This window comes from Rhinoderma darwinii, chromosome 10, assembly GCF_050947455.1.
Source record: "Rhinoderma darwinii isolate aRhiDar2 chromosome 10, aRhiDar2.hap1, whole genome shotgun sequence".
Taxonomy (NCBI): Eukaryota; Metazoa; Chordata; class Amphibia; order Anura; family Rhinodermatidae; genus Rhinoderma; species Rhinoderma darwinii.
In genome coordinates this window covers 24,853,074-24,881,062 of record NC_134696.1, presented here as the reverse complement: position 1 = coordinate 24,881,062, position 27,989 = coordinate 24,853,074, and the positions used below count along the sequence as shown (strand labels likewise).

At 43.8% G+C, this 27,989-nt stretch overlaps 1 protein-coding gene across 2 annotated transcripts in view; it reads left to right on the top strand.

Moving 5' to 3' along the window:
- Positions 1-27,989, top strand: part of FOXJ3 (forkhead box J3) — a 69,268-nt gene that overhangs the window by 28,092 nt on the left and 13,187 nt on the right. For both annotated transcript variants that reach the window (XM_075839527.1, XM_075839528.1), the window contains 5 exons: positions 3,291-3,748; positions 16,676-16,750; positions 17,705-17,779; positions 21,366-21,467; positions 23,110-23,238. In XM_075839527.1, coding sequence (XP_075695642.1) covers positions 3,425-3,748; positions 16,676-16,750; positions 17,705-17,779; positions 21,366-21,467; positions 23,110-23,238 — 705 coding nt within the window. In that variant the 5' untranslated portion in view covers positions 3,291-3,424. The remainder of the gene's footprint in view (positions 1-3,290; positions 3,749-16,675; positions 16,751-17,704; positions 17,780-21,365; positions 21,468-23,109; positions 23,239-27,989) is intronic.

Here is a 27,989-nt window from a genome sequence, read left to right as displayed (position 1 = left end):
TTATTCCTCACTCGGGCCTCTGGTCCCCATGGAGAGGTTCGGAATTTTTTTTTTTTGTAGAATTTTAATTTACTGTGTGATGATAAATATCAATTTGCTTCTCCTTTTGGAAACCTGCCTCCGTCTTCAAATCCCCCTGCAGCTGTGAAGAGGCTCAAAAACTGATCTGGAGTTCATTAAGATTCACATTTTAAAGGGATTGTCCCGTTTCAGCAAATTGTTGTGTTTTTTTTGTATAATTAAAAGTTTTATATAATTCTCCAATCTACTTTCTGTATTAATTCCTTTCCGTTTTCAAGATCTCTGCTTGTTGTTAATCAGTAGGAACATTCAATGTTTACTTCCAGTGAATAAAACTCTGTCCATGGTCAAAAGCTTTTCCTGGATTGTAGGTCTCAAACACAATGGGACCAGAGCCTAAGGGCTCATTCAGACGAGCGTTCTACGGAATCATGTATTTCAATGGGGCCGTTCACACGACCGTTGTTTCAAAGGAGCATGTGAAGGGTCCGTGAAAAAATAGGCCATGTCCTATTTTACTGCGTGTCTATTTTATGCTGGACTATGGGGAATCCTGACAATGTGTTCCGCATGAGTGCACCTCGGATGTGAAAAACGTCAGTTTTTCGCGTCCGAAGTTGCCGATGCTCGTCTGAATGTAGCCTAAGGTGCTTTTCACGCAGAGTTTTTTGCAGCCAGGAATTTTGAGGCAGATGTTGAACTGCCTGTAGGTATTTTTCATCATTTTTTTCATGGTGTTTTTCGCTTACGGCCATTGAAGCTAATGCATGTACCCCGGGTAAGATTGGCAGTCGAAAACACTTGTTGATTTAATGGGAGGTCAGAGGCGGAAACTGCAGCAGGAGAGAACATGCAGTTTTTTCCCCCGCGAGAAAGCTGCCCGGAATAAAAAGTCTTGGCCATTTTTGGCGCTGATTCCGATGCGGTTTCCGGGTCAAAATCTGCGCCAAAAAAAACATGTGAACTGACACTTAAGATGCTTATTGTCTTATTGTATAAATAAATCTGCCGTCTGGCAGGCCCCATACACATGAGATAGTTGCACATTATACTAATTCGTCCCCCGTTGCCGACCACATGGTCCCGTTGGGTTTCTAGGCCATAGTGACATTTTGGCAGGTTTAGCAGAAATAGTTTAAGGGAAAAATTGAGCCGTTGACCATAGCAACCAATCAGGTGACTGATTTCATTTTCTAAAGGACTTATGTGAAATGAGAGCTGGACTGTGATTGGTTGCTATGGGCAACTGCTCCTCTTTTCCCTACAACATTATATATAAAATTGTTGATTTATTTTCCGGGGATTCGTCATTGTTGCCTGTTCTATAACTTCCATTTTGGCTGTTCTCCATTGTCGGCCTTATCATGGGTTGCGGGGATACTCCATTGTGGGAAAGCGTAGCGAGCCGCAGTCTACGCAGGTCTAACCTTATTATCTTAGCAGCATACTTATGAGATGCGAAACGGGCACAATGCCGCGCAGTGTCACCATTCGTTTAATGCACATCTGCCGAAAATGATAAATTTCGATAAATCTTTGATATCCCTGGTTTATCAGACGTCCCCAAGATTCCCACGTTATTCTATGTTATCATCTACTCCGTTTTTGGCGATCGTTCTATTTTTTATGATTCGTCCCTATTGCGCTACACACACCATGATGCGTTATTGTAGAAGCATGGCCTGATGGGAAAACTCATCAGACTACAGGATTGGATTAGGGGAAGAAAGTATTATACAGAAAAAAACATTGTTGAGGCCTCATGCACACGAACGTATTTTTGTCCTCCCGTAAATACTGGCGTAAATACGGGTCCTTGGTCACACGTATGCCACCCGTATTTACGGGCACGTTTTCGCTGCAAAATTGCACTGCAGTAATCGGCAGCCCCTTCTCTCTATCAGTGCAGGATAGAGAGAAGGGACAGCCCTTTCCGCAGAAAAAGTTAAAGAAATTCATACTTACCTGGCCGTTGTCCTGGTGACGCGTCCCTCTCTTGACATCCAGTCCGACCTCCCTGGATGACGCGGCAGTCCATGTGACCGCTGCAGCCTGTGATTGGCCTGTGATTTTGCTGCAGCGGTCACATTGGCTGAAACGTCATCCCGGGAGGCCGGACTGGAGGAAGAAGCAGGGAGTTCTGGGTAAGTATGAACTTCTATTTTTTTTTTACAGGTTCTATATTGTGATCGGAAGTCACTGTCCAGGGTGCTGAAAGAGTTACTGCCGATCGTTTAACTCTTTCAGCTACCTGGACAGTGACTATCCACTGACATCGCCTAGCAGCGCTCCCGTAATTACGGGTGCACACACGTAGTCACCCATAATTAAGGTAGCCCCATAGACTTCTATGGGCTACCGGTGCCGTAATTACGGCCTGAAATAGGACATGTTCTATATTTTTTAACGGCACGGGCACCTTCCCGTAAGCATACGGGGAGGTACCCGTGGACAATAGAAGTCTATGGGCCCGTAATTACGGGCGTTTTTACGTTCGTGTGCATGGGGCCTTAGAATGTACTGTGTAATGCTTGGTGTCCCCTGTGGTGGCGCTGCAGAGAAATTGAACACTTATTGCCAGGTTTCTTTACAGACTACAGCTGATCTCTGGGGGTAACTTTGTGATCTGCTTGTTGTCAAGGGACCCTTCTAAAAAGTAGGTTTTGTCCAATGTGTAAAAGCTATTAAAGTTAACCAGAATACACCGGAAATAAAATTTTTGTTCATACTGATAAACCTCCGCCAGCATGTGTATTATTTAAAGGACCTTGACGTGATGGAGCAGGTCTTGCGGATGTGTTCACACACCACGTTCAAATTGTGGCTTTTGACACTATTTTGCGTAAATCGTGGCCAAAAAAAATAAATTTTATTACTTAGAAGTTGGGGGAGGTACAGGTGTCCTATAAGTGGGGGTCAAAGGTTTACAGGGATCAACTATATAGAGTGTCTTTAGCACATCCACGCAAATAGCTCATGGATTTCAGTGAGAACTGTGTAATGCTTCTTTTCTCCTGTGGTGGCGCTGCAGGGAAATGGAACACTTACTGCTGAGATCCTTCATTGGTTACAGCTGATCGCTGGGGGACGACCCTGTGATCAGCTTCTTGTTGGAGGCTCTTTCTATAAAAAAAAAAAAAGTGGAGGACCCCTTTTAAAGTCAATCTGCTCACTAATGTTACGCCCCCACCTTGACTTCAGAAGTAATAAATTAAAAATTTTAAGGCGTTTTTGATTTCTATAGCTTATTGTTTACCCTTTTGTTTCAGATTAAGCATCGGTCATCCCTTCATTTTGAAATCTTAAATTACGCTACCTGGACCCCCAGACATTGTCCCGTTTTATTTTCCACCCGGAAGCACAGTGTAAAGAAAATACAATATATATAAACTGAAACCCAAAAATGACTTCAGAGCTTGAGAGCAGCCTCACCTCTATGGACTGGCTTCCCCAGCTGACCGTGAGAGCTGCCATTCAGAATACGGACTCCAACCAGAACACCCACGGATCTGGGATCTCCAAGAAGAGCGCCCTCATCGACCCCAACACAACACTGGACCAGGAAGAAGTACAGCAGCACAAAGACGGGAAGCCCCCCTATAGTTACGCCAGCCTCATTACCTTTGCGATCAACAGCTCACCAAAAAAGAAAATGACTCTTAGTGAGATTTACCAGTGGATCTGTGATAATTTCCCATATTATAAGGAGGCTGGAAGTGGCTGGAAGGTAAGGACTCGTCTTGCTTTGCATGTACGACTGATGTTGGACTCCATATTTTAGTTCTGCTACCTTCCAACGTGATGTGTATGAAGTTACCAAATTATAGTGACCTAGTCCTCAGGGTGCCCGCTAAACATTCAGGTTACCACTAGAGGGAGCTCACTGCAAACGCTGTTATTGATTTCAGCATATAAACAGTTTGCATAAGCTGAGCTCCCTCTAGTGGTGACTGCAGGTAGCCAGAATTTTTTTTAGCTGTTAACTTCCATGCAGGTCATTTGTATATCTGAATCAGAACAACTTGGCTTTGGTCGATATTAACATATGTCAAGAAATTGCCACAAAAATGTACCTAAAAACCACATGATGTTAAAAGGGGGACATTCCCTTAAAGGTGGCAACTTTTGGCAATGGCAACTTTAAAACTTTTGCGCAACCTCAATGTTTATGGGGGAAAATGGCTCCAATATCAAGGAAGACAGCCCAATATGAAACGCTAATACAAAAAGCATACGACAATTTCTGTATTATTGGGTGTCAGATTAAGTAAATTCACTGCGAGTGAATGAAATGTTTTGCAAAATACTTGTATATTCCATGACCTAATCTTTTCTTAGAATTTTGGTTGAACTTGATGGACATTGTCTTTTTTCAACCGTACTAACTATTGCATCATTCCTCTGTTATTCCTCCTGGGAGTATATTTTTAAAATAATGGGACAACTGGTTGTTGTCAAAGGGGGCATGTCCCTTCACACTTTGACACTGTCCAATCAGCGCTGCGAGTGTCAGGTGTATGGACAAAGAGAATAACACCAAGTTGTTAATTTATAAGTTTCCAGGAGGAATAACAGAGGAATGGCACAATGCAGAGTTCTAAGAGAAGGTGCTCCAGAATTGTTATTTTATGAGTTATTTAAGTATTTACTAAAACAGACATCAGGAGAGGTGACAGATCCTGTTTCAGTACTAGCACAGGCATGTCCTACAGAAATCGTACGTGCCATTAAGTTGTTTCTCCACATGGAAGGAGTAAAGGTAAGATCCAGCGACGTGAGGTAGGTAAAAGGAAATCCCCGTTTCCACTTTATTGAACAATCAGATATAAAATATAAAACACGGGAGGGAGAACGCAGTGTAGGTGGTCTCAAAAGGCAAAATATAGAAGCCTACGCGTTTCGAATACAAACAGTATTCTTAATCATGGCTGAAGACACACGGAAAGTATCGTTTCTGTTTGCAATACCATGGATTTTAAGGGCATTTTTTGGGATTTAGTTTCACTCCGTTCCGCTAGGTTTCACTTTTTTTTCCCCTGAAACAATAGCGCAGCACACTACGCTATTGTTTCCGTGAAAAAAAAAAAAACGGAAACCTAGCGGAATGGACGCAAACTGAAGCCAAAAAAATACCATTGAATTCAATGCTATTGCAAACAGAAACTAAACTTTACGTTTTGTCTTTCCGTTCAACCGTTCCTCTGAAGGAACGGATGAACGGAAAGCCCAAATGCAAGGCAAACGCCGATGTGAACAGGCCCTAAGATTTATGGGAAATTTGGAAACTACCGCAGGTTAATTTGGTTCAAAAGGTTTAAGTAGTTCTGCCTATTAAAGTGAATCTATCTGTCCGAGGTAAGGGCAGCATATTACAGGGACAGGTCCGTTCTCCTACAATCCAAAACGTCAGAAAAAAATATATGGTGTTGTTTGGCTAATAGGAGCGATCAAAGAATAGCCCAGACTCGTAGTTATGCGTCAATTGTATTCATGAGGAAAGTGCTCCCCCCGCCCCTCTCGGTGTGATTTATGGAGATAACTCAGTCAGCCGTCAATCACTGAGGGGGCGGGAGAGGCGGGGGGAACACTCCCCTCATGATTGCACCGGACGCATAACGGAGTCTGGGCTATTCTTTGATCGTACCTATTAGCCAAACGACAGTTTGTTTGTTTTTATCCTGCCGTTATGTCTAATAGGAGGTCAGACCCCATATTGAGGTGCCAGATCTAATTTTAGGAGTGGATAAAATCTGGTTGGTCAATGAAATACTGCAGAAATAAACATGTCCGTATGTAAAACTTACTAGTATTTATTGGGCACAGTCTGTACCATCCACATTATATAGTGGAAATTGTCGGAAGCTGCCTATGGTCATACCACGCGGCTTCAGCCGCTTTGGATTTTACTGGTGGAAGTTCTACTGTTCTTATGTGATGACGTTGGACGAGTCCAGCCGGCAGCTGCTCATCTCCCTTCCTCTCTCTATAAAAATAGCTGTGCACTTATGGCGAAGCGGAAATTCTAGCCGTATAAAGTCTAGTCTATAACGCCGCTTCTCGTGTCCGCTTTAATTCACTTTGTTTTTTCTCGTCTAATTAAAAATGCATGAAGCAGAAAGGTGATTTTGTTTTTCTGCCCCCCCCCCCAAATCTATCTGGAACAACACTAAGCACCTAACTAGTAGTAATGCATGTGTGACGGGGAAGGTGCATACCTTTACTGACAAGACGGAACGTGCTTCCAGTATAAAAATAGCAGAAGGTTCTACAAATAGAACGATCTGCAAACTGCGCCTTATATTATTTATAAAATGGAGATGTAGAGTGACCCTTAATACCGGCACGTGCCTGGCAGCCCTATAGGATGACCGAAACAGAAAGATTAGGTGATCCACACTATATTATAGGGGCGCAGATTTACCCAACCCATCCTTTTATTTTCAGGGATTTTCAAGGTAGTGCACGGAATACGCCTAGGGGGAGTCGTTGCGTCGGAGTAATTTTGTCTGGTACATTGAGTTTGACAGCGCACAGAACTTCATGTCAAGGTTTCACCTTCAGAGCAGACGTCGTCGGACTTTCTACTTCTGACATCGTTACATAGGTTGAAAGAAGACACCGGTCCATCAAGATCAACCTTTCTTAATCAATTACACGTATTCATTGCTTGATTAAAAGGGTTTTACCACAAACACATGTATTCCCTTTTGCACAGGATAGGGGATACATTTGTGATCGCTGGGGGGCTGACAGCTGGATCCCCTAGAGATGAGGAGAACGGGGACCCAAAGTACCTCAGGCCCAGTTCACACAGAGTATTTTCCAGGCAGAACAAATCTGCCTAAATTCCTGAAGGAATTTTTTGAGGCAGATTTTGACCTGCCTAGGCTTTTTTGCCACATTTTTCACACGCGGCCATTGAAGACTGCGGGCTAAAAACACAGCGAAAAAAGTTTTTTCTGCCTCCCATTAATTTCAATCGGAGGTCAGAGGCGGAACCGTGGCAAGAAAGAACATGACGCTTTTTTCCTTGCGAGCGGCTAAAAACCGATCCGGAAAAAACCCCACCTCTGCCTCCCATTGAAATCAATGGAAGGCGATTTCGTAAGTTTATTGGCGCAGATTCCGATGCGGTTTACACGTCAAAATCAGCACCAAAAAAACTCTGTGTGAATTGGGCCTCCAAGTACTCCCTGAGAATGGAGGGCTAGTGTGCATTCTCGACCAGCGCTCTATTTATTTCTATGGATATGCCAGAGACAGCGGTCCCATATAGTCCCCGAGCATGCACACCAACGCTCCATTCTCAGGGAGCACTTCGGGGGACTTTCGGTCCCTCGTTCTCATCACTGGGGGTCCCAGCGGTCACACATGTATCCCCTGTGTATAGGGGATACATTTATTTTGTGGGAAAACCCCTTTAATTATAACCTTTAACCCTTGGCCTCACGTTAATAAGATCACCTCTAAGACGTCTTTTTTTTTTTTTTTCCCCAAGCTGAACAATTTTTCATTTGAATCATGGATTTTTATCTCTTTATACACCCTAAAATACCGTTTGCTTTTGCAGCTGCTTCTTGACATTGAGCACTGCTGCTTAGGTTATTTGTAACCAGAATACCCAGGTCCTTCTCTTGTTCCATTAGCCCCAGTTCTATTCCATTTAATGTATATAAATTAATACTATTACTGCAGCCTAGGCACATTACTTTACATTTATCAACGTTACATTTCATCTGCCATGTTTTTGCCCATACTTTCCGCTTATCTAGATCTTTCTGTAATATTTTATAGTCAAGCATGAGTGGATATATCAGTAAGTGACCACCAGGAGTGTAGCTATAGGAGGGGCAGAGGTAGTGGCCCTGGTGCATGAGGGGGCCCAAAGGCCCCTCTGCCACATTAGAAGACATCAGTATTATAAATGGCACATGGTAGATTGTGGCCCTGTACCAGATTTTGGCACCACCCGGGCACCACCAATACCGCAAAAAAAGGACTGCAACATTACTTATTCTATCCAATTCCTTATATCCCATCTATCTGGTTTCTGCAGGTCCGGCCGGCAAGCAGCAGATATAATGGAGGAAGACACAGGAGACTAGTTTTACATGGCGGCCATTCAGCTGTTTGGTGTCTATGTAATACATGGACGGGCCAGGACCGGCATAGGGAGGGGTCCTAGTAGCAGCCAATAGGACAGGGCAGGGGGGCAGTGTAATAAACCAACAGAAGCGTCATTATGCTTTGATGGTATGTGGGGTAATAGGAGTGCGTTAATAGCCCATATGTTTCTGTCAGAATATTTTCTGTGCTCCCAATAACAATGATTTGAAGGTTTGCTCGGTACAGGGAGCGGAATAAATTTTATTATGGGATGGGATTTATTGTGAATGTTACGGAAAATAATATTACAGAATATATCCAGATCTCAATGGGAATGATTTGTGGCTGGAGAGGAGTGAGAAGACTATCATAAAACTGTATGGGACCGTGCTGATAAACGTCCCCAGACAAGATCCAAGGATGAGAATAATGCTGTTACAGATGGGAATGTCGGGTGAATGATGACTGGCGGATGGATGAATGATGGCGGATGAATGATGGGCAGATGGATGGATGAATGATGAAGGATGACTGGAGGCGGGTGGATGAATGATGGGCAGATGGATGGATGAATGATGAAGGATGACTGGAGGCGGGTGGATGAATGATGGGCAGATGGGTGGATGAATGATGGGCAGATGGATGGATGAATGATGGTGGATGACTGTAGGCGGGTGGATGAATGATGGGCAGATGGATGGATGAATGATGGGCAGATGGATGGATGAATGATGATGGATGAATGATGGCGGATGGATGAATGATGGGTGGATGAATGATGACTGGATCAATGATGACTGAATGACTGACTGGATGAATGATGGCGGGTGGATGACGATGAATGATTGGCTGGATGAATGATTGGGTGAATGATGACTGGAGGCAGATGGATGACTGATGACTGGAGGCGGATGGATGACTGATGACTGGAGGCGGATGGATGAATCCTGAATGATGGCGGATGGATGGATGACTAATGGATGATGATTGGATGAATGCATGATTGATGAATTATTATTATTGTGCAGGACCAGCATTGTTCTTTTTCTCGCTTGTCTAGTTTGTGATTATAAAGTTGATCATAATGTCACCCTATTTATATATTAAAAACCAAAAAATAACGTATGTAATATTGTTGCATGTAATCCGCGAAGAATGTCCCATGTTTTGTCCATATCCGTCTGCAGCCTGCCCACTCCATCACATCCCATATCACAGAGGCTTGCTCCTTTAGTAGCATTGCTTCTAGGAGAGAATACGGTGGCTCATACATTGGCATACAAGTGCCTGCGTGTGCCACAATACAGACTGGCAGAGGCACAGTGTGCTGCCGTGCAGGGTCTTCACTTTGCTGTGTGCATGGCCCCTAAAACTAGTGAAAGAATGCTCTTCCCCCATCCTGAATTGAAGGGAAGATGCTATGAGAATGAAGCAGCTGGTTCTAGCCTTGAGATCACTGCATAGCTCTCATCCAGTGCTCCCGGCAGACGTCCTGACAGGGGAAGATTTCCTCTAGAGGGTGAAAGTTTCCAGATGTGCAGCTCCAAATCCTGCATCTCTGAGGGGCTGCAGACGTGATCCACGGCAAGGAATGTGAAAATGGTGGGGAGCCGAAATATAATCCCCATAATTTAGGCCTCCTGGGTATGACGCAGCATGTGAGCAGTACCAGGGTCTCTGCTAACCCTCCGCTCACTCCGCAGATGCCAAGTGTCTGATTGCAAGTGCAGTGAAAAATTACCCCACCCCCCTTCCCTATTATGAGGCCTTGTTCACACTAGTATCATGGCTTCCCTCCATAACATTACCATAAGAGCTATGCTGGATACATTTACAAATCGCATTCCAGCAAATCCTGATGGATCTCATTAACTTAATGGGGGTCCACCAGGGTTTCCGGGTTTTTTCTTTTCTAAAGCAAGGATCGCGCTGCAGCCTGTCCTCTTCTTGCCGTTAAAAATTCTTAGAATCCCTGAAGAAGGGGGAATAACTCCAATGTGATCAGAGCCTAACATTGATCTCCCTAAACGGATTATGATCTTGATGCGTTCACCCATAGCCAGTGTATGACACCTGGTGAGGAGCAATGCTGTTACAGCTCCTCGGCTACTTGAATACAAAAACTATAGGTTTTTTGTTTTGAGAAAAATGTCTTGTTTTTTCACTCCTTCAGGTGCTAATTTTGAAAAGGAAAAGTTAAAATTAAATAAAAAAAAAAAACCATTTTTTTTTTAGTGATTAAACCGTAAGACGTTCCATAAACATCAGGAGAAAACATCCCAAAAAGCCTTACACCTGCTCAGGTAGCCTTCCTTTTTCATATCTGTGTAAAAATCGCTCATTTACGTTTCCTTTTAAGAAGATTTTCAGCATTTTTTAAGTCCGTCTGGAATTCTCAAGTCTTTTTTAATGTTTCTTCATAACAAACATTAAAAAGAATTCCAGGGTTTTTCCGTCTTTGATGTTCCGCACAGGTCTAATGTCGGTTACTGTCTGGTCTGCTGTATTTAGTCCATTAGAGTCTCATAGGAAGGTGTAAAAGAAGAAATAAAAAGATCCAGTGGAACCTTGACTATTCCAGAGGGAACGTAAATGGGTTCTCTACTTTGGACAATCCCTTCTTGTTAGAAAGGTCCCTTGTCAATAAGCTTATCACAAAGTGTCTCCCCTACTGGTACCCCAGCGGTCAGCTGTAATCTGTGTGGAAAGGAAGTGTTCAATTTCCCTACAGCACCACCACAGGAGAAATGAAGTATTCCACATTGTCCATTCATATCAATGAGTTGTCTGTCTAATGCAGGACATGACCGGTCCTCCACAGCAAGAAACATTTTTTTTTTTTTTGACGATCCTAAACAGGTGACCACCTCTATTACCTTTTAGAATTCCCTAATAGGGTATATGAAAATAGGTTTTCTAAATTATGAAATCCCTTTAAGACAAATAACTTTGGTGTGTGCAATATATATGCAGTGAAGGGAATGTATGGGACCAAACCCACAAGCTCCTGAAGGTAAAGGTTTCGGGGTCTTCTTGCAATTCGGCAACGCACTGTTTCGGTCACCAGTATTAGTGGGCCAAATGTGCACAACAGATGTTTCGCCAACCAATCAAGGGGCTTCAAAATTGCTTACCACCCCTGCCGTTGTGTACATTTGTTCTTCAAAAGGGTCATGGGGCGCTGAAGTATACAACGATGTACTACTTGGTGACTGCACAGGGTGTGGGTGAGGTGGTACCTGGTTTCTAATGGGCACCTCAAAGGGTTGGATAGTGGTATTGCAATTGCAGCCACTAATTGCCGTACAGCGCATCATCATAAGTGGACTCTTTCTAGGGGACATCTGCCGATGGGCATGTTATTATAATGCTTTCTTGAAGACTGTATATCTGGTTGTATGCGCTCAGCTCCACCAGTGTAATTGGTTGTATCTCATGGGTAACATGTTGAAGGTCATTCTCTATCAATGGGTGATATCACTTTACTCAGCCATTGGCATCAAAGGCTTGAAATAATTCGGGTATGGCAAAATATCTCTTAACATGTGTTCTACATTGATCTTTCTAGTAGCAAAAAAAAATCCTTATTTGGGATAAGATGGGGTTTTCTGCCATGTTGGCGGCTAGAATTGCGCAGAGGAACTGCAAATTGCTCTGCAATGTGCCAGGATCCCCGTGCACCTCAGTCGTCTACGGCTGGATTTACACACAGGCTGTTTTTTATTTTATAAATTGCTTGAAAATCATATGTACATGTTATTGTATACCTATATAGTGTGTAGCCCCTGCCTCACTTTCTATTCATGCCCAACATTTGAAAAAAAATTCAGCCCTGGGTGGCATTAGTTTTTTTTCCTGATATTAGGGCCAATATTGCAACACTGTCATCCCCCATCGGGCAATACGTTGCTTAAAGAGGACCTGTCACTTGGTCATATAAGTTGAACTCGTTTACTAACCTGAATAGCGTGGTCTCTCTGATTCCAGCGCTGTTTTTCTTTTTTTACTGGATCACTTCGTTCCATAGATATGGCCCACTGTTGTGTTGGCTCCCTCTATGCTAATTTGCTGCAGTTAGCCAACAGGGCGTGAACTACCCTCAAGCTGCCCCATGCTGATTGGTCAGCATCAGAGGAAGGGAAGCTATCTCCACCCTGTTGGCTAAGTACAGCAAATTAGAGTATAGGGAGCCAACACAACAGTGGGCCATATCTCGAACGATAGGGTAGAGGAAAAAAATAAAAACAGCGCTGGTATCAGGGAGAGAGCGCTATTCAGGTCTGTTAACCAGTTCAACTTATTGGACCTAGTGACCGGTCCTCTTTAATCTGGTGCATGATACATTTTCTCAGCATTTCTGACACATTGACACTTGATCTTCAGTATGTCTAGACAATGTATTCACAATCCTCTTCCTGATCATTATTATTATTATTATGAAGTGTTCGGTTGCAGGATTTTAATTTTTGTGGTCTATTATGGCAGTATTCAGTTTCAGGTTATTTCTTGCACTCCCGATCCACGTGGACAATGCTGACGGAGGCCGGGGATATGAGATAAAACACATGGCCGTCGCAGGGAGCACCTGTCTTCGTGGACCGGAGACTTTGTCTACTTTAAGAGGCACTTCTTTTAATAACCCTAGAGTCACGACAGCTGTGTTCCTGCAAGTGGAGTTTTATAATAGGAACGTTGGCCCGGGAAATAGCAGCATTTTATAGATGTGGTGCGTAACGTGGCAGCTGATGTGCAAATCAACGTGGTCCTTGAGGACGCACTTGGTGGACTTGATCCCGTAAACCTGGCAGCAATGTAACATTTGACCTTCAGCTCTTGTCTGTTGAGTTCTGTTATGTCCATTCATGCTCCTCGGTCTCCTCTGATTTCAATTGTTGTCTACGCCAGTCATAAATCTCCGTATAGTTAGACCCTGGCACTGATGATCGCAATTATCACTTACGCGTTCCTTGGCAAAAAGGGATGTTCATTTTTCTCTGTTGCCAGGATATCATGTCAGATATAGACTTCTTAAAAGGGGCTAGAGGTGGAGGAGTTAGATCTGCAATGATTTTTTTGTGCCGTGACTCAGCAGCCGCCGCGTGCCTGCCAAGAATCGGAGGGTGTCAGCACCTAGACTGCAGAAGAATTGTGTTTTGGGAATATGCGGCCACTGAAGGGGTTAAACTAGGTCTCAAAATTGAATAACAAGTCAATGGCCAATGAAAAAATGGCGAGTGGGGACACACATGGCAGCGGCTAAACATCCGCACCTACGTATGGCAGGCGCGGATTACAAACTGATAACGACCGCACAATTTTGCAGGTTATACCACGGTTTTATCTCCAAAACCACAAGACCTTTAATAATTGAAAATCTGCACTTTGGCGTGGTCTTCAGTTGCACCGTGGCCACGTTTCAGCCACTTGCTGGCCGCTATGTGAGACTGTACCCCCACCATACGTGTTATAATGGAGTAGTAGAGTAACTATTAAAGGGGAATACACCTTCAGTAAAAACAAGAGCTGAGTTTGTACATGAAATGATGGTCTGAAACCAGTGATGTTTCTATATAAGATAATCGGTGGAATTGCCTGGGTTGTTGCTTAGCAACGGTCCATGCATGCATTGGGTGACCACAGGAGCTCTCCATCGTGCTGTGTGATCTGTACTTGTTGCATCTGGTCTCCTGTAGAATGACTATTGTCGTACAATCCCATAACTCTCTCCCTATAGTGACGCACTTCTTCAGCGTTGCGGCCGGGCACCTAGTAAATACGCTCCTTCCTGCTTCCATTTATGAGGGGTTAGCGGGATTTCTGAAAGCAATATGGTGGCAATAAAACGGTGTGATTTGTCCTGGGGGTGGGGGGGAGCAGCTTTATGATAGGAGATGGTTTAAGAGGTGGAGGTTGTAGTCTCTCAAGAGGTTGCCCCCTGGATAGAGGGTCCCAGTTGGCTGTTCCTTTGTTAGAATCGGTGGTGAGAACCTGTGAAGGGATCCCCTCTCTATAGGTCTCTAAACTTTAGAAGATGGGGATCAAGCAAACACAAAGTCCTGTCCCAGGTGGTTAGGGGTGTGGTAGTGAAAGGGGCCACATTTTTAATCTTTGCTCAGGGGCCCCTCGCCTCCTTGTATGCCCCTGGTCTACCGCTTCCAAAAGAACTCTGCAGTTCTTGTTAATCATTCCCACCAGGGCATTTTTTTTTTTTTTTCATCTGCCAGGAACTCTTCATCTATTCAAGTCAATGGGGCAGAGCTGCAATACCAGACACAGCCAACGGACAAGAATGGCGCTATTTCTGGGGGGGGGGGGACAAACAAATTTTTTTCCTCCCCATATCCTGCACAACCCCTTTAAACAGCTTGCCTAATCTTGTAATGTTTCTGCACAAGATTCTGAGAAATGTACATTATTCATTTTCATAACTTCGATTTCATAACCTTGACTTCTTGCTAACCGTTTCCAGGGAAATCTACTCATAAGATATATGTGAGCGTTGTCTTGTGTAAACGGTTTCTATAAAAATAAGTTCGTGTTCAGCACCAAATATGTCATTTACATCCGGTCATCCTCTGCACCCCGAGCTTAGACCCAGGGGGACGCGACCGCAGGCTGGGACACTCGCATGATCTTGTATACCGTCCGAGCTCTATATATGCAGCAAGTCCTGCTCTATGGAGGCGGAAATAAATCTCATGCAGTCTTTTGAATCAGGGGTGCACAAACTTTATTTGGTCCAATGGCCGCAATAAATATTGTATACTTCAAAGTAAAAGTAAAGTCAGTTTCTGATGCGTGTTAGGAGCGGATTTATTGCAGATTTTCCCCATTGGGTTCAATTGGGTTCAATAGGGAAGACAAAATCAGCAATAAAACCCAATTGTTGCGGATTATCCGCAGCAAAATCCGCAGCTGCAGAAATCCTAAATAATAAAATAAAAAAAAGCGGTTTAAAATAGATGAAAAAAATTCAGTATTAGGTATATTTTCCCAACCTTCTGCCGCTTCCCTGGTAGCGCTACCCTGGTCCCCATTGGTCTGTGACCTACAGCAATGACGTGCTATTTAGGCAGGTGACCGCTGCAGCTTCACATTTGTCGACAACCCGTCGCTGGAGCCCAGGGTAGTGCTACCAGGGGAGTGACCGAAGATTGGGAAGACGAGTATACAGATTTTTTTTTTTTTTTTTATTATAGCCGATTTGCATGATTTAATGCGGATTTCCCTGCTGCTTTCTCTGGATTTGCTGCAGAGATTTTCCGCAGCCAATCCAGTACATGTGGACATACCCTTAGACTAGCGTTACTTTGGTTATAATAATAATTTGGCTGATAACCCCCCCCCCCTGTGTATATGAGACTGTTCTGAGTTGTATTTTACATTGATAGGTGGATGCATTGGTTGTTGGGCAGCTGCTGATCACCTACAGGAACGAATTGCATTTGGGGCGGCAGTTGCATGGTAGCCGCTGGTTATTTCTTTGGCTGTGGATTTTGTGACTACCTAATTTAATAGTTTTTCCGATCGGCACTTTACGAGGTCATGTAGTGACCACAATCCACCAAGATCCAGTCCCCATTTAACACGGTATTCATATGGCCACTAGAAGTACGGAAAATGGAATGGTTTGCTTGCTGCAAAGTTTTTGGAGAAAAAAAAATAAATCAAAAAATGAGGATTGTTCTTCTTCCGGTGTTGAAGTCGTTTATATCGGTTTCTGGGAAAGATGGGTAATAAGGAATATAACGTTATTACATCTCCTATAATGGTTTCCCCCTTTCTTCCCCAGACCCTTGACCAGCCAGTATGTTCATCTCCGGCTGATATATTGTTTCAGAAATCTTATTTCCTTGTGGGAGCTGTAATAGCAGCCATCTTTGTTGTCACCCAGCTTTTCTAGGAAGTCCTATAACTGAAAAGCTGCTGAATACAGTTTTTAAAGGCTTTATACATGTTTGAAATCGGTTTTTGTTTTTAAAATAAAAATGGCAGTCCGTGTGATTGGTGCAATCCTGCGGGTCCTGCGTGATCGAGTTCTTACCAATCACATCGAAGTCCATAACTTAGATGTGATCGATTACAGGTGGATCCTGGGTGTCCTACATGCAGGACGCGCTGTCACTGAACCGGTCGGTCCCCATGACCTGACCGATACAGGTTTCAGCGCACGATGCAGCTGCTCTATATACAGGATACTAAGCAGCTGTATCTCAAAGTAAAAATAATTTTTAATAAAAAGTATTTAGAAAGTTGCACCAAATACACTGATACACATTTTTATTTATTTAAAAAAAACATAAAAATGTTTACATAGCCTTTAACGGAAGAGAAGCATTTAGGGAGGACCGCTGCTGTTCCTCGCACAGCCGGTGGTTGGCGGCAGCACCACTACTTAGAAGGGGATGTAGTCCCAAAGCAGCCACTTCATTCTCAGAACTGGTGGGGTCCTAGTGATAGGCCATCACTTTGAGATGGAAAAACAAGACAGATCCTCTAAAATGATGTTTGATGCTGACGGTTTATATGTCTTTTCTTTTTTCTGCAGAATTCTATACGACACAACCTGTCATTGAATAAGTGCTTTCTGAAAGTGCCTCGATCCAAGGATGACCCTGGAAAGGTAATGTTCACAGTCCGGCAGTGTACACGGTGTGACAAACCGACTCTTCTTTGGCTTTTCGAAGGCAGAACTGTCCCATGTTCGATGCGAGGGGCTATATATTGGGTTAAACAATCAGTGCACAGTTGCATGATGTGACGTCATTATAGACGACGCATCAGATCATAGCATGACTTTTAAAGTAACTCCCCAGGAAAAACCGTAATATCATCTAGTGCAGGGCCTGAGGGGCGGTGCATGACTTCTATGTTTGGCACCGCCCACATCAATCCCTGCACTAGGTATATCACAGTGTATCCATTTTTCCTGGAGTGTTCCTTTAATGTCCTCTTATTAATATAGTTATGTATCTGGGCAGTAAAGAGCACCTGACACTATCACCTATGTAATCGCAAAAAAGCAGGGTTATTACTGGGGGGGGTTATTAATGGCTCTATAGAGGAGATTGGAACCCCTAAATGTTTCAATCTACCAATTCAAATTCTACTTGTAGGAGTCCCAGTCTTGCCTGCATGGTCCCCTCCAATTGGGGATTCCCGGGTGTCTTCCAGCCGGTCATTCCTGCAGCGTGCTGGTGCACTCTGCTTACGATCTGCCCAGGAAACTGTATAAGGACTCGCTAAAGTTTGTGCGCACAATGAGAAATCTCCTATACGGGTTCAAAAGTAATGACAACCTATGTACAGGACCTGAGCAGACAGGCAGTCTGCTGGAGCGGCCTGCCACAAGTCACCTGTGGATCCCCGAATTTTTGGGCACCACATAGGTGAGACTTTGGTGTTTGGTTGGGCACCTCCGTTTAATAGTTGTATTATTGAGTATCACTTATCTGGTTGGCTATTTATAACATGTTGAGTGGGAGTCCTCGCTGCTTTTGCACGTCCTCTTTTGACATCTAACCTTATTACATATATACTGTTCGCATTCAGACTATTGTATTTGTTTGTTTTTTAGGGTTCCTATTGGGCAATAGACACAAATCCAAAGGAAGATGTTCGGCCAAAGAAGAGGGCGCGATCTGGAGAGCGGGTATGTACGCTATATTTTCCATATGGGTATATAAGGCAAGGTGCAGCTACGCAAGTATGTACAGTAGTGTTAAAAAAAATAGCAGTCCAACATCAATAACCTGATAAATCAGTGTTTTTGGTAGAAGTGATATTTCTACATAGCAAATAATTTGCTTGTAAGTGGAGAAGGAAAAAAACCGAGCCAAAAATTAGGACATGCGAGCCGCTCATTCTGAGGAACTGACTCATTCATTGAAAGGGCCTTGTTCAAAATAATCGCAGCGAGGAGTTAAATGGGTGAAGTCCTTCATTCTGTGGAATAACAGGTGTCAATTGTGGCCCTTATTTAAGGTAGGAGGGTGGCAGATGTTGCCCATGTTGGTTATAGGGCATTTCGTTGAGAAATACTGGGAAAAATGGGTCGTTGGACATTCTTCTGATGAAGAACGTGCTTCGATTAAAAATTGATTGGAGAGGGAAAAACATCTAGAGAAGTTCAGCAAATTATAGGCCGCTCGGCTAAAACTATCTCAAATGCCTTGAAGTGGCAACCAAAACCTGAAAGACATGGAAGGAATCGGGAACTACTGTTCAAATGGATGGAAGAATAGCCAAAATGGCAAAGGCTCAGCCAATGATCACCTCCAGAAAGATCAAAGAAGATCTGAAGTTACCAGTGATACAATCAGAAGACGATTACGTGAAGTTACCAGCAAGAACTCCCCGCAAAAAAAAAGATATGTCCTGAATAGGTTAAAATTTGCCAAGGAACACATTGACTGTCCCAAAGAGAAATGGCGCAACATTTTGTGGACTGATGAAAGCAAAATTATTTTAGTTGGGGTCTAGTGGCCGCAGACGACCCCTGGGCACTGAATTCAAGCCACAGTACACTGTGAAGACCGTAAAGCAAGGTGCTGCAAAAATCATGATATGGGGATGTTCCTCATACCCTGGTGTTGGGCCTATTTATCGCCTACAAGGGATCATGGATCCGTTTGAATACATCAAAATACTTGAGGAGATCACGTTGCCCTGTGCCGAAGAAGAAATGCCCTTGAAATGCGTGTTTCAAACACGACAATGATCCATAACACACCAGTAAGCCAACAACATCTTGGTTACAGACAAACAGGATTGAGGTAATGGAGTAGTCAACCCAATCCCCTGACCCCAATCCCATAGGGAACTTGTGGCGTGACATAAAAAATGTGGTTTATGAGGCAAAACCCAAAAATGCAGAACAAATGTGGAATGTCGTCCAATCTTCTTGGACTTAAATACCTGATCAGAGGGGCCAGAAGTTGGTCGACTCCGTGCAGCACAGATGTCAGGCAGTTCTCAGAAACCAGGGTTATGCCACGAAATATTAGATCAATAACGTGAAATCTAAAACATTTTTACAGTTTAGATCAGGGGTCGGGAACCTATGGCTCACGAGCCAGATATGGCTCTTTTGATGGCCGTATCTGGCTCGCAGACAGGGCTCCTACCTGTCTATGGGAAGGATGCATGCACCGCGCTCCATCAGCCCGTGCACCGCGCTCCATCAGGCCGCGGTGCACGCTGATATTGGTAGTTCTTTGATGGCCTGATAAGCATTGGCGGCAGTGGTGAGCGGCAGGGAGCATGGACTACATTTCCCATAACTCCCTGCATAGCCGCGCCGTCTGCAAGCACGCACCAGTCATGCGCAGGAAAAAGAAGAAGCCAGACTGCTGGACTGATGTCATGCATCGCAAGCTCACAATGTAAGTTATTTATTTAATTTTTTTACTGCTAATTACCATTGTTTCAGTCCAGTTGTGGCTTTATACAGCAGGGAGGAGCATTCCTTGCTGTACTAAGTGAACATTGGAGCGATTGATCTGTCAATGGCCCTTTAAACATATTGTACGGCTCTCGCGGAATTATATTTCAAAATATGTGGCGTTTACGGCTCTCTTAGCCAAAAAGGTTCCTGACCCCTGGTTTAGATGTTACATTTTTGAGTTTTTAAAGAAAAATGCCGGCTCTGCTATTTTTTTTTTTAACACTAATCTGTTTTCTTTACTTTTCTGTAAAGGATTAACACAAACTGGAGAAATGTTGTTCTTGTTGTGATTTGGAATTGAATGTGTAAGATTTCCAGTGCAGTTGCATTTAGGCTATGTTCACACAGAGTATTTTGGGGGAGGAATATCTGCCTCAAAATTCCGTTTGGAAGTTTGAGGCAGATATTCCTCTCCCTGCACGCCGATTTTCACGGCGATTATCGCGCCGTTTTCCGCCCGCGGCCATTGAGCGCCGCGGGCATAAAACAGCGAGAATTATGCTTTCTCCTGCCTCCCATTGAAGTCAATGGGAGGTCAGAGGCGGAAGCGCCCGAAGATAGGGCATGTCGCTTCTTTTTCCCACGAGGCAGTTTTACTGCTCGCGGGAAAAAGACGCCGACGCCTCCCATTGAAATCAATGGGAGGCGTTCTCGGGCCGTTTTTGCCGAGTTTTGCGACGCGGTTTCCGCGTCAAAAAACTCGGCAAAATGCCCCGTGTGAACATGGCCTTAGGCAAATAAAAGTTATTATAATGATTTTGCGCTTTATTTGCTTTTTTAAACTCCCTGCTATTTTTTTGAACACTACTGTAGTGGACTCTCAACTTTGCTTTATGGCATGCTGGAGAAATAAGGGCTCGACTGCCCTACAGCTCCATACAGGCTGTCAGGTGCCGTACACACCCAGATATTATCTCCTGGACGATACGGAATCCGAGGGAGCATTCTATTGGTTTTCAGCTCGGAGGTTATACGGAGATGTTATATGCCATGTAAATGAGCGCCGATCAACGAGACAGCTTGTTGATCGGCGCTTGTTTGCTCCTTTAACAAGAAGCTATGTACGGGAAGGAGCGCTTGTTACTACGATCGCTCGTCCCCATACATTTCTGTCATGTCTGCAGCGCGTCTCCCTGTTTTACACATGTGCTGCCGACAGCGATAATATTTCATGCCGCATGAACGATGCGATCAGCCGATGAACGAGCGTTTGCTCATCCATTGGCTGATTGTTGCCCTGTTCGCACAGGGCAGGGATCGGGAACGCTCGTTTGCCTGATAATTGGCCTGTGTAGAAGGGCCTTTACTGTACTGTTACATTTTCTGGAAATTAAATACTTCTGATTTTCAGATTCACTAGTTCAGTGTAAATGTGACCCACATTGCCCGTTCTTAACTGCGTTATCAGTTCTATGTTTTGTGGGGGATGGGAATAGCATTGTTATTTCTGTTGCCCCAATGTAGCATTTGGAGGGTGTTTTTCAGATTTTGAAATGCCATTCTCTGCATTTTTTACATGTCCCTATTCCATGTTTAGACATTTAGGATAAATTGTGTGAATGTATTAGAAGTTTACTACTAGTTTTATTAGTTTCTGGATTCTTAGATGCCGGATTAAAGGAATTTCACTAATATTAATCAATGAACAGCAGCCGTGTTTGATATATCCGTGCTTCCAATCATTTCCATTTAATTAGTATATATATATATATATATTTTTTACATCCATCCATTGTATATCACGTGTTAATGTTCTGGTTTTTATTGTCCCGTCCGTCCGTCCCCCTTTTAGGCCTCAACACCATACAGTATAGATTCAGATTCCTTGGGAATGGATTGTATAATCTCTGGAAGTGCCTCTCCAAACCTGGCTATCAACACTGTGACAAACAAAGTAAGTTACCACCAGAGAAAAGCAAATTGGTCCGTCAGTCTGCCGGCCTATAAAACGCACTGGGCAAATAGATTTTGCTGAGTTTTTACTTAATTTGCAAAAATGAAACTATAAATACAGCGAATTCCCCCATGAAGATTAATGGTGGACACGTTGCTGGTCGATTTTTGCAAATCTTCAATTAGTCAATTTGATTAACTGACCTCCATTCATTACTTCACACAACTGGCCTGACCATATAGGTCCACAATTATGTGTTGATTACTTTCATAATATATCTTTATATAGGGTCAGAGCTTGATTTTTTCGAATACCGAGCTTCTAATTGGCTGTTTCCCTTTTACATTGAGTTTAAAGGGTGAATCCAGACCTTTATGGCATATCCACAGAATATGCCATAAATGTCTGATTGATGCGGGTGGCAGCTCTGGGACCCGCACCTATATCCAGAACGGGGTCACCCAAATCCGGTTTCACCTGCTGAGGCGGCCACGGGCTGCCAATCCCAGGTGGGGAATAAGTGGAGAGGTGGCCGCACATGTGCGGCTGTCTTCATTTTGTTCTATGGGAGGAATGGAAACAGCCAAGCAAGTAGCTGGGACCTACATATATCAGACATTTATGGCATAAACTGTGGATATGCTATAAATGTCTGAGTTGGGAATAATCCCTTAAGATAAAATTCTGTCTGCCGGCGGCCGTCCATCAGGGCAACTCACTTATTTTTTCGTTTATTGCGAGCTGTGACAATGTGATCAGAATCTGTGGTGGTTTTAGGCAAAGAGAATTTTACCATATAAAGGGGTATCCCAGCCAATCACCTATTCACTGGATAGGTGATAACGGCATTTGGCTGGAATACCCCTTTAACTCTATGAATGTGTGAATGGAAGTGGATTTCGAGACAGATGTTGCATGCTGGGAGTTGTAGTTTTGCCACAGCTGTAGAGTCACTGTTTGGAGATCACGGTCTGTAATCTGATTAGAATGTCCTGCACAAGATTCGATTGGGTGACAATCCGGCCATAGAAAGATTTTTTATTTTTTTCTCGCTCTTTTGGGACATAGTTTTGGGTTAAAATGATGTACGGAGCCACTTAAGCTTTATATGTCAGAGCAGCAATGTTCCCGAGGTGTCCCTGCCAAATCCTGGTGATCACATCATTTTAGTTCAAGTTTTAAAAAAAACTGGACTGGGCAGAAATGCAGAGAGCGGCATAAAGTAATGGTGGATAAAGCAGATCTGAAAATCCTTTACGACGCTGCGGGTGACTGGCATGAATCACTGCGCTGAATGGAGCAGGAAAACACCCATGAGGGCAGAGTCGCTACTTCTTGCAGCGGATGAGTCGGCTCCTCTGTGGCCATTGAAAAACACTGAGGGAGCCACCACCTAAGGGACATTTTATTTTCTGCGACCTGTTGACCTCCTGCACCCCTTTCCTTCTGCAATTTCAAAACTGGTCACAAGCCGGAACTGCCCCAATCACGCACCCCTCCCCTGTGCAGAAAGCAAAGCATTTCCCCTTAAGACAGAAAGCTTGTTGACATCTTGAATGGAGGATGAGCAGGAAACCGCTGTGAAGATATTATTCAATTATGAGATTGTTGTTTTGTTTTTGTTGTTTTTTTTCCATTTTAGGTAACTTTATACAACACAAGTCAGGATGGCAATGACAGTCCTCGGAGTAGCCTTAACAACAGCCTTTCTGATCACAGCGTGGCGTCCTTAAACTTGAACAGTGTTGGCAGCGTGCACAGCTATACACCGGTGGGTAGAAAATATTGTGGGAAAAACTTCTGTTGTGTGCGGACATGGGGGGATTTATTCTTCCTATACAAAACTGAATTGAGCAACTTCCCAACACTTATAGACGGACATGCTGCTGTTGTACAATCATTGTAATGTACACTTTAAGGGGCTTTCACTACATTGATGTAATGCAAATTAGTTATACCATCAGTGTCTGATCGGTGGGGACCTAACTGGTAGAAAATGGGACTGAGCTGCAGTTCCTACTTAGACCATTGTTGAAAGTGGCGCTGTTTCCGGGAAAAAAAACAAATGGACTGTCGTGTCTTCCTCCTATGGGATTGTGGAGGAGTCCTAACAGTCGGACCCTCCCCAGTCAGACATTGATAGCTTAACTAGTTGATATATCATCTGTGTTATTCGTGGGGAAAACAATTTAATTTGAAAGTGGATGTTTGCTTTGGGCAATCACAGCGCCACCACAGGAGAAGTGAAGCATTACATGGTCACATTATTAAAATCAATGGTCGGTGTAACATATGCTCTTTGAAGCTGCTCTCTGCTTTGACTAAAAGTTGAAGGTCTTAGACGGGGACCCCCCTCTGTAAACTCAGGATTCCCTAATAGATTATTTGAAAATTAGGCTTTCTTTATGGATTTAATTATTTTGTTTTACCAAATCCCGTGTTATATGTTCACTTAATAACTAATCCACCCAGTCCTGACCCAGCAGACCCCTTTAATTTGTAAAAGGAACTGTGTTAAAACTGAGAACGTTGATTCCTGCAATGTCCTCTGTCAGTGTGAAATTGAATGTCAGGATTAAGGGCCAGTTCACACTGAGTTTTTTGACACGGAAACTGCGTTGGAAAACGCGCCAAAAAACGTCTGAAAATGCCTCCCATTGATTTGAATGGGAGGCGGAGGCGTTTTTTTCCCGCGAGCAGAAAAACCTTCTCGCGGGGAAAAGCGACATGCCCTATCTTCGGGCGTTTTACGTCTCTGACCTCTCATTGATGCAGAGAAAGCGTGTATTGCAGCGTTTTTTTGCACACGGCGCTCAATTGCCGCAAACTAAAAACGCCGCAAAAAAAAGCGGCAAACGGCTTGCAGGCAGATTAAAATCTACCTCATAATTCCAGATGGAAAAACCTCCGTGTGAACATAGCCTTAGGGGTTAAAGGAAAACTCCACCTAAACCCTTGGGTCAACTTCTAAATATTACCAATTTCTACATACTTTTCTTAAGTGCCCATCTCTGAGGTCCGATTTTTATTTTTTTTCATGGCGCTCATTTTCTATAAGTAAAGAAGAGATCAGACCTCAGCCATGCTCCCACTTCAGATTTGGCACCCGAGCATAGAAATGTTTGAAGGACAATCCTGGTTCCTGAAGCATTGGTTGTAAGGCTTTATTCAGGCGAACGGGTATTAGGTCTGTGCAACGCGCATAATTTTCACGCGCGTCGCACGGACCTATATTAGTCTATGGGGCCGTGCGGGCATGTGCGTGATTTTTACTCAGCGTGAGTCCTCTGAAAAAAAGTCACGACATGTCCGTTCTTTCGGCGTTTTGCGCGAATCACGCACCCATTGTAGGCAATGGGTGCGTGAAAACCACGCATGCCGCACGGAAGCACGTACTGCGTGATTCGCGCAACAGCAGCTGTCAAAAGGATGAATGTAAACAAAAGCACCACGTGCTTTTCGGTTTACAAACATCCAAATGGAGTGTCATAATGATGGCGGCTGCGCGAAAGCACGCAGCCGCGCATCATATGCTGCTGCCGCACGGAGCTGTTAAGTGGTTTTTGCACACGCAAAATGCCGCGTTTTTGCGTGCGCAAAAACGCCACGCTCATGTGAGTCCAGCCTAAGGCTGAGATCTGACTGCATGGTCTTTGTATGGCGATCTACATGAGTGTGCGGCAAAAGTGGATTGAATCCGTCAACGAATCTCCAGCACGGAGACCCCTGTTGGCCTCATTTGGGAATGTAGGGTATACATAAAAATTCCAACTAAAGCTAAATTTTCATCTATGGGTAGCATTTCACTTTAATGTCTGGAAATAAAGGTGTTCATGAAGATTGTCGGACTGGACATACAGCTCTCAGCGTGTTCTCTGGAGATCCCTTTGTTCATGCAGAGAACTTTGGCGCTGTTTTTGACGTGTAAACTGTGTTGGAAACTGCACCAAAAAACATCCGAAAATTGAAATCAATGGGAGGCAATCGGAAGCGTTTTTTTCCCGCAAGCGGAAAAAATTGCTTTTGGGGAAAACAAAAAGCGTCATTTCCTTTCTTCAGGCGTTTCCGTCTCTGACCTCCCATTGACATCAATGGAAGGCAGAGAAACGTTTTTCGCAGCGGTCATTGGCCGTGGTCGAAAAACACCATGAAAAACGCGGCAAATATTCTGCCTGCAGGTCAAAATCTGAATTTTGAGCCAGAATTTTTCCGCCTGCAAAAAACGGTGAACTAGGCCTTAGGGAAATTCCTGCGACTGTCCCATAGATCTGAATAGGGCTTGCAGAAATCCATGTAATACCCTGTAATTGTACCACTGTCCGCAAATATTCTGTAGATTGCCTTCAATTTAAAGGACACCGAATTATAGAAAATTACAGGAAAACTTCCATAAAATCCATGCAGATTCCACTAGTCGAGAACTTGATAGACCATGTAGATCCTGGACTGTTGGATTTTCTCAGAGATCCTAAAAAAACATGAATTCTATTAGAATAGGACAAATAGGAAGGCATCCTGCATTAAAAAAACAATTCTGTCCCATCCCGCTGGTCCATGATATTTCTACCTCTACAATTGCTGGAACACTATATTGAGTTTCCTTAACAGGTTCCCGACCGCTGGCCGTAAATATACGGCCAGCGGTCAGGGTCTCTAAAGTCCGGCGTATAGTATATATACGGCCGCACTTCAGAGACTGTGCACGCGCGATCGCGTGCACACAGCTCTATGCCCTGGCTGTTGCTAACAGCCATGGGCACTGGGCAGAATGTCAGGGGTCAATCTTTTGGCCCCTGAACATGTGATCGCTGTGACAACCAATCACAGCGATCACATGCATTTCTGCATAGAAAACAGTGTGCACGCGATCGCGTGCACACAGCCCTGTGCCCTCGCTGTTACCAACAGCTCTGGGCACTGGGCAGAGTATCAGGGACCAATCTGATGGTCCCTGATCATGTGGTCGCTGTGAAAACCTATCACAGCGACCACATTTGTTTTATTTTGACTTTTCTGGCAGTAAATCTCCTGCCTCTTTTCTTCTCCTCAAACATTGTTTCAGTTTGAGGAGAAGAAGAGACTCGGGAGAATTGCTGCCAGAAGAATACAGTGAAAAAAAATACAGTTACACTAAAACATTCTCTGTATAGATAGATTTCTATCTATCTATACAATCTATCTATCCATCTATCTTTTTTTCTATCTATCTACCTTTCTTTCTTTTATTCTATTAGAATAGGCAGGTAGGGAGTATATAATTATATATATATCCACATATATATAATATATATAGCAATAGCGGTTTATTTTTTTGTTAGCGGTAGTGTAGATATATATAGCAGTTAGTTTGTGTGTTTTATAAAAAAAAAAAAAAAAAAAAAAAATTTGTTTAGTTAGTGTTAGTGTTAGTTACGTTATGGCGAGGAAGTTGTTTAGCGCCGAGGAGGCATACGCCATGCTGTGGTCTGAGTCGGAGACCGCATCAGAGATGGCGTCCGAGATGGAACCTGTTTTAGGTAGTGACGATGACAGCGTCACTTCAGGTTCATCTTCAGGGGACGTTGTCCCTGATGCAGTCGAAACTGCAGAACATGAAAGTGCAGGGCCAAGTAGCGCTGTAGCACGGGACAGCCTGGTCCCTCCAGTCCAGGCTCTTGTATGGGCACCTGCCCCATCTTTTGGGCCTAGAATCCACGGATTTACGGCCACTCCTGGCATAACCGTGGACAATACAAATTTTGTCCAAATGGATTACTTCCATTTATTTATAACGGACGACATCCTAAATCAGATTGTCCACGAAACAAATTTATATGCCACGCAATATATAAGGCAGAAACCTTCATCCACCCATGCCAGAGATTGGACGCCCACCAATTTGCAGGAATTAAAAAATTTTTTGGGGCTCACCCTAAATATGGGTATTGTCAAAAAGCCCTCCATTAGGTCTTACTGGTCAACAAGACCCGCCCAAGCCACCCCAGTATATTCTGCAGTAATGCCCAGGTCTCGTTATGAGACAATAATGAGGTTCCTCCACTTCAATGACAACGCACAGGCCCCCCCAAGTACCGATGCAAACCGGGATCGGTTGTTCAAAATAAGACCGCTAATAAATTCCCTGAATAATTTATTTCTGCAACTCTACACCCCTGAGCAGAATGTAAGTGTGGACGAATCCCTCCTCAACTTCCATGGCAGACTTAGCTTTCGCCAATATCTACCTTCAAAAAGGGCAAGATATGGCGTTAAGCTCTACAAATTGTGTGAAAGCGGGTCAGGATATACCACCGCCTTCAGAATTTATGAAGGGCGGGACCGCACAATAAATGTTCCTGGATGCCCCCCTGATCTTTCCACCAGCAGTAAGATCGTGTGGGAGATAATGCAGCCTCTGCTTCACAAGGGGTACCACCTGTACTGTGATAATTTTTATTCCAGTGTGCCCCTGTTTAGGCATTTGCATGCTGCAAGGACTGGGGCATGTGGTACCATGCGCAAAAACAGAATTGGTTTTCCACA